Below are 7,330 nucleotides of genomic sequence, written 5' to 3'. Positions count from 1 at the left end.
GAAGAAATATTTTGGAATGATGGAAATGCATATCCTGTTTGTGTTAGAGGTCGCATGATTATACATTTCTCAAATGATGAATTTTTTATTGTTTATTGGGGTAACATTAGTTAATACAATTATATAGTTTTCAGGTGTACATTATAATTTAACATCTGTATATTCTATTGTGTGTTTACCACCCAAAGTCCAATTTCCTTCAGCTACCAAATATTTGATCCCCTTTACCCACTTCACCCTCCTCCTATCCTCCTATATTTGATCCCCTTTACACCGTCTACCTCTTCCCTCCTCCCCTACCCCCTACTCTCTGGTAACCACTAGTCCATTGTCCATGTCCTTGAGTCTCCGTTTGTCCTGTTCATTTGTTTCTTTTAGGTTTATATCCCACATATAAGTGATATCATGTGATTTTCTACTTTTTCTGTCTGGCTTATTATATATGTACCACAGCTTCTTTAACCAATCATCTATTGTAGGACACTTCGGTTGCTTCCATGTCCTGGCCACTGTGAATGATGCTGCTATGAACATCAGTGTGCAAATGTCTTTTCGGATATGGGTTTTCAAGTTTTGGGGATAAATGCCTAGAAGAGGGATTGCTGGATCATATGCTAGGTCAATCTTTAGTGTTTTGAGGAACCTCCATATTGGCTGTACCAATCTGCAGTCTCACCAGCAGTGTATGAGGGTTCCTATTTCTCTGCATCCTCTCCAACACTTGTTATTACTAGTCCTGTGGCTAACAGCTATTCTAACAGGTGTGAGATGGTATCTCATTGTGGTTTCATTTGCATTTCCCTAATAGCTAGCAATGTTGAGCATCTTTTCATATATTTGTTGGCCATTTGTATATCCTAGGGAGAAGTGTTTGTTCAGGTCCTCTGCCCATTTTTTGATTGAATCATTTTTGTTTTTTTTGTTGTTTTTATTAAGTCGTATGAGTTCTTTGTATATTTTGGATATTAGGCCCGTATTGGAGGGGTTGCTTGCAAATATATTTTCCCATTTGGATGGTTGTCTCTTTACCTTTTTCTTTTGCTGAGCAGAAGCTTTTTAGTTTGATGTAGTCCCGGAATTCATTTATTTTAGCTTTGACTTCCCTTGCTTTTAAGATCAAATTCACAAAATCCTCTTTAAGTCCAAGCTCCTAGAGTTTAGTTCCTATGTTTTCTTCTATGAATTTTATTGTTTCAGGTCTTATATTTAGGTCCTTAATCCATTTCGAGTTAATTTTGGCGTGTGATGATAGACAACATTCTATTTTCATTCTTTTGCAAGTGGCTTTCCAGTTTTCCCAGCACCATTGATAGAAGAAGCTTTTCCTTCTCCACTGTCTTTTTGTAGAAAATTATTTGCCCATATAAATATGGGCTTACTTCTGGACTCTTGATTCTGTTCCACTGGTCCGTGTGTCTGTTTTTCTGCCACTATGATGAATTTTACTATAGGTAAATCATGTCTCAGAAAACGAAAAAACAAAAAAACAAAAAAAAACCCCTTGTGTTTCAGAGTGGTTATAGAAATTATCAGTGATTATTCTCCTCTCTCATTTTTTCTTCTGTCTGATTCTTCATTTTTCTCTGCTGCTTCAATGTCTTTTAGAAATTTAAGGATCATGATGAATTACAATTTCTTATTTCAGAGTTGAGGACTACAGAACATTTGTCTTTATCTGTCCTTATCTGAAGTCTTGGAGTCAGATTTTAAATCGACTCATAAACTATATTTTTATATTTCTAGATATTGCAATTAGTGCTGAATAAATCATAGCAGGAATTTGCATACTCTGTAAAATACACCAAATATACTTTCTTTGACTGGATTCTAGATCTCTGTCCTGTGGCAGCGGGAATGCTCCATATGATCGGTAGGATGTCCTGATTTTTGAGCCTCAGTGTTCCCTGAGAAAGGCTTCTTCCAGCAAGCCATTGTTCTATATCAGCTGTTCTCGAACTGGAGCAAGCCTCAGAATCACCTGGAGGAGCAGTTAAAACACACATTGCTGCCCCCCCACCCCAAATTACTTATCCTATAGGTCAGGGTGGGGTCCAAAAATTTGCATTTCTCACTAGTTCTCAGATGATATGGGTGCTACAGTTTTGGGGCGCAGACCTTGAGAACCACTGATTGATGCTTCTTGTATTACAATGTCAAAATTCCTGTCCGCTTCTAGTAGCCAACATTTTATTTTTTAAACCACTTATGGGGGCAGGAGAAAGAGAGAGCAATAGAGGGTGAGAGACAGATCGTAGTGTTTGGCTAGAGGCCACAAAGTCATACCTGAAAGACACCTGGTGCTGGCAAGAGAATCAAAAGGTTTGTCTAGCTGCCCTCCCACCTCCTTCCTTTTATCTTCTTGGGCGTCATCATGCTACATCATAATTATTTTATCTCCCTAGTAACAGGCTCCTCTTGGACTCTAATTCTCTCTACTTTGAAAGTTCTGAGGACTCTTATTAGACCTCTGCTGCCCATTGGCCTAAAATATTCTGTTAAGACTTTTCACTGCCTAGTTTGTAATAAAGAGGCCCTCCTCCTCACACTTAAATTTCATGATTGTATCCTATTTTTTTTTCAGACCGGTAGTAATTTTAACTGAATAAAGTCAAAGTACCATAAACTGCACAATTTGAAGCAGTCTGGTATGTGTAGGTAGGTGACTGATTTCAACCGAACAGTTATAAATCGTGCTCTTGTATCAAACAATTCCCTAGACTAAGGAAGAAATAACCCTAATAATTTTAATAGCACTAGGTATAAAAAGAATACGAGTAAAATTTAGAATCTTAAAAACAATTTATAGGTGTTAAATTTAAATAATCACAGATTATTTTATCTTTCCAAATGCCAAAGCAGAAACTGAGGGCTATGTATAAATATTTGTTTAGAATTTCTATTATTTTAAGATTGCTGTAAGATATTGTACTGTAATGATATCTGCTGATTTTTCTCTGTGATAGATTAAATACAATATATTATGCTTAGAGCTGATGTCCTTTTATCCTTCCACCACTACCCCACTGATTATCAAGAGTCTTTAGAGAAAATGGGTCATTGTACTGGTTGATTACATGCCTCAATTGAATAGTAGCTGGCTGCCAATTATCATTACAATGCCATATTGATTTTTTTCCTCATTTTCACTATGAAAATTAAAGCAGAATTTGTTTAAAACGAGCTTCTGTATATGTTCTGGATGTGATTGGTTCTGAATATTTGAGCTATTTTAAAAATATATTTTCTTCTGTGATCTGATGTTTCGTACTGAAATTTTCTTAGAAATTTAGGTCTCTACTTTGTTGAAAAGCTTTCCCTTAGGTAGACATGAAATGTAGCTTAAAGATTGCCAAATGGAACTATAATCATGGTTTAAATATGTATAGATTTTAATTATTGCTTCATAGGAATCTGCTATATATCAATTTACGTTTGTGAAGTTCTTGGGCGATATGAGACTGCTGATTCTCTTAACCACACGTCAGTAAATTTATTTCAGTTTGAATTAGCAAATATTTAGTGTTGATTATATGTAAGCCACTCTACTAAAATATTATGGAAGACAGAAAAATGAGATAATATAACTGTCCTCAGAATTTTTAATCCAGAAATGTGGGCAAGACATGTGGTGAGAATCATATTATCAAGCAATAAGAAATAAAGATACATAGGCGTTCGATGGGAAAACAACTGATATTTGGATGGAGGACTTATGGAGAAAATCATTAGTGGAGGAATTGACAGTCAGTTTGAGCTTTGAAGGGTTTGGAGAGGTGGAGTTATGGTTACCTTTTGGAAAGAAAGAATAAATGAAGTAACGCAGGGAATTGCAAGGAGGACTCCAGCAGAGAATTTGATTTTTACTGGAACAAGTGGTATAAGGCCTGAGGCTGTAAAGATAGGTTGAGGGTAAATCAGAATCTGGATTTAAAATGTGTTAGATAGTCCAGGGGAAATTTTTTGACAGAAGACTGGTTAAGTGCAATCTAGCCCGGCATTTTGTAAAAGGAATAAAAGAAAAAAATGAAGCTGCAGTGATCTTAGTCGGGAGGCTCCTGACATATTAAAGACAAAGTAACTAGGGCTAAACTAGAAAGTTAGCAGAGACATTGGAATAGGGGGAGGGGCATGTGTTGGAGTCATTCTAGAAGTAGAATACTCATGACTAGATGACAGGAAGTCAAAGTAAGATCGACGTGATCAATCGTCCAGCCTTCTACCATACGTGGGACTTCATCTCCTGCTGCTCTCTCAAGCCTGCTTATTCAGCTGTAGCCAAACAGGTCTCCTTGCAGTTCCTGGAATATTCCAGCCATACTAGCTACCATCTCAGTACCCGATTTGCCTCTGTTCCTTCATTCCTTCTACTGGGAAAGTCCTCTCTTCAAGGCTCTGCTCAAATACTACCTTATCAAAGAATCTTTCCCTGACCACATATTAAAAAATAACATCCTAGCACTCTTTATTCCATTTATGAAAGTTTATTTTTCTTTATAGCACCAAAGCACTGACATTTTGTTATATATTTATCTGCTTATCATCTGGCTCCCTCTTTCTAGACACTAAGCTATATGAGGGTAAGGACTTAGTTTTATGTCCTGTTACATATCTCTCACCTAGAATGTGCCTGGTACTTCATAGGCACTCAATAAATATTTATTGAGCGAATCGACAGAATAAATGCAAAGGTGAAAGAGACGGGGGATCAAAAAATTATGCCAGTATTTCAAATCTGAAGGATTCAAAGGATAGTGGTGTTATTAACAGATTATGGAAGAATGGAAGAGATGTTGATTTATGGAAGCACAGACACGGAGGGAGATAAATTTAGCTTATAAATTTTGGCTTAAATATATGTTACTGGTGAAACAACCAAGGAAGTGCTGTGGAATGGATAATCTAAAATATGAAGAGAAGTGTGCTATTGAAGTGAAGATCTCTAAGTCATCCTCACAGAAAATGCTTGAAACAATGGGAATAGAAAAAAAGAATGACAAGCATATAAAGATAGGATTATCAGATTTGAAAATCAAAATTTTATTTTAGATACTTAATGTTTAAAATATACAAACTTATTTATACGTATTTTTTTTGTTTGTTTATTTCATAGCTGGGTTAACAACTTTGGCTATGAAGGTCTTGGACTCTTATTGGATGTGCTGGAAAAGCTTCTGGACAAGAAACAGTAAGAATAAACATGAAAAAAATTAACAAAGGGGAAATTTTTAAGCACAACACAACATGTTTTTTTTTTCTTTTATTCAGGCAAGAAAATATTGACAAGAAGAATCAGTATAAACTTATCCAGTGCCTCAAAGCATTTATGAATAATAAGGTAAGTACTATTTATTTTTGCCTGTCACAAAAGGTGAGAACTTGCCTGCAAGTATAAAATAGACAAAATAGTGTATGTTTATTAAGCTTGTTAATGGGTCTTTATGATGCAAATCATCGTTTCACTTAAATATTATTTAAAATATATTTTGCTTCACAAAATATTTATTGGTAGGTTTTTGCAATCATGCAAACATATAAGTCTTGTTCCCAAATTAGATAATACTTTCTGTTTTATGGTAGTAGGAAAATTTAAATGCCATATGTCGAATACCATTTTCTAACAGAGTTTTTGTTCCACTGAAAAGGAAAATTCAAAGCTATAGTTTGACTTATTTGCTAAGAACGTTATAAGGTTAAGATTTTCTTTTATGTACAATTAATGTCAGTGAATTAACATACATAAAAGACATTTCTGCAGGATAGTGGTTTTTTTTTGTGTGTGTGTACGTATGATACCTGCTTCATTATGAGGGACTCTATGAAATACTGTAGACCACGGTTGTTTTTCTATAAGTAGTCTTTTCTCAGGTTATGAAGTTATAGTCATTTTTGTATAAACTATTTTGTCACTGTCTTCTATAGCTCTTAATAACCAATGCAATAAGATGATCTAATCTGTAGTCTTTTTTAAGTGTATGGGACTATAGATAAGTATGTATATATTGTACACACATGTATCAGTGAAGAATTTTTTGGCATGTGGAACAGATGCTGACTACTTGACACAAAACTCCCATACAGAATATACTAATTGTGCTGTTCCTGGAAGTTTCTTCCAGAAAGATTTCCGTCAGTGCTAGTACAGAATTTTTCGACTTCTGTACTCTTAGTCTTTGATGACAAAGTTATTCAGAATCTGATGCCTAATAAGAAAGCACTTAATGAACATTGCTTCTCCACATGTCAAGATGGATTTTTTTCTTCAGTTGAGGGAAACAAGGAAATAATGGGAAGACAACACCGTATTAGGAATAAGGAGATACAGTTCATGCTTTGCCACTAAGTTGAAAGGCCTTTGGCAAATCACTTGACTTCTCTGGCTATCAGTCTTCTCATCTGTAAAATTAGTTGTAGAACTCTTTGTTCTAAATTCTTATTGACTCACGTAACTGTAACTGTAATTGTAACTGTTACAAGTAACTGTAATCAGGGTAGTCACTAGAGAAAGTCATATATGTGAGATTTGCAGTAGAGCCTTTTCCCAAAGACATAAATTGAATTATTACTTAAGAGTTTGATAGTTTTGAAGAACATGATGGTTTGATGTAGATTATAATACCGTAAGGTTAAGCTTTAGTTAGGACACATTAATGTCTTGTACATAGGGGCCCATAATACAAATAAATGGTGGGTCTTTTAAGTTATAGGCATGCGGAGCAATAGGCATAAAGTATGCATTCAAAATAAAAATATACAGTGATATGTCCATTTCATGTTGGAATAAATTGTCATAAGCAAAGAACAAAACTTTCCTCTGAAATGACTTAAATATAAAATTTGTAGGCCCCAATAAACCTTCCTACCTCAGAAATTTCCTACCTCAGAAATTTCCCTTATACAATGCACATCACAATAGAATCATAAAAAGCCGCCCATTGCTTCTTAACCTCCATTGCTGTAATATTGCTCTGATGTTTAGCTTGATGATTTACCATCATTTTTCATAACTTTCTTTTTATTTTCAGTATGTCCCTATGTATTAGCAACTGCTTTTAAACAATAAGTGGGAATTTAAAAATTTTAAATGATTTCACTCTCAGTCTAATTGATTTTTAAAACTGTTATTTTAAGTTGGTAGTTGCATGGTAATCATCTATCTCTTAGTTTGGCACATGTGTTTTTCACTTTTTTCCCTTACTATATATTATCTACTAGCCACATTTATGCATACATATCCCTTCTGTTTTCTTGGCTTCTTTTCAATCTTCTTTTATTTCCTTTTTTCTTTTTCTTTCTTTCCTTCCTTCTTTCCTTCCTTCTCTCCCCTCCCCTC

The 7,330-nt window shown here is 34.9% G+C and overlaps 1 protein-coding gene across 4 annotated transcripts in view; it reads left to right on the top strand.

Moving 5' to 3' along the window:
* The window catches only part of DIAPH2 (diaphanous related formin 2), a 781,302-nt gene that overhangs the window by 195,059 nt on the left and 578,913 nt on the right, over positions 1–7,330 (top strand). For all 4 annotated transcript variants that reach the window (XM_025044410.1, XM_025044409.1, XM_015586720.2 and 1 more), the window contains 2 exons: positions 5,111–5,185; positions 5,266–5,335. In XM_025044410.1, the coding sequence (XP_024900178.1) occupies positions 5,111–5,185; positions 5,266–5,335 (145 nt within the window). The remainder of the gene's footprint in view (positions 1–5,110; positions 5,186–5,265; positions 5,336–7,330) is intronic.

The sequence above is a fragment of the Pteropus alecto genome, unplaced genomic scaffold (assembly GCF_000325575.1).
Source record: "Pteropus alecto unplaced genomic scaffold, ASM32557v1 scaffold182, whole genome shotgun sequence".
Lineage (NCBI taxonomy): Eukaryota > Metazoa > Chordata > Mammalia > Chiroptera > Pteropodidae > Pteropus > Pteropus alecto.
The sequence above is the reverse complement of the archived record's forward strand: the minus strand, read 5'-3'. Positions and strand labels throughout refer to the sequence as shown.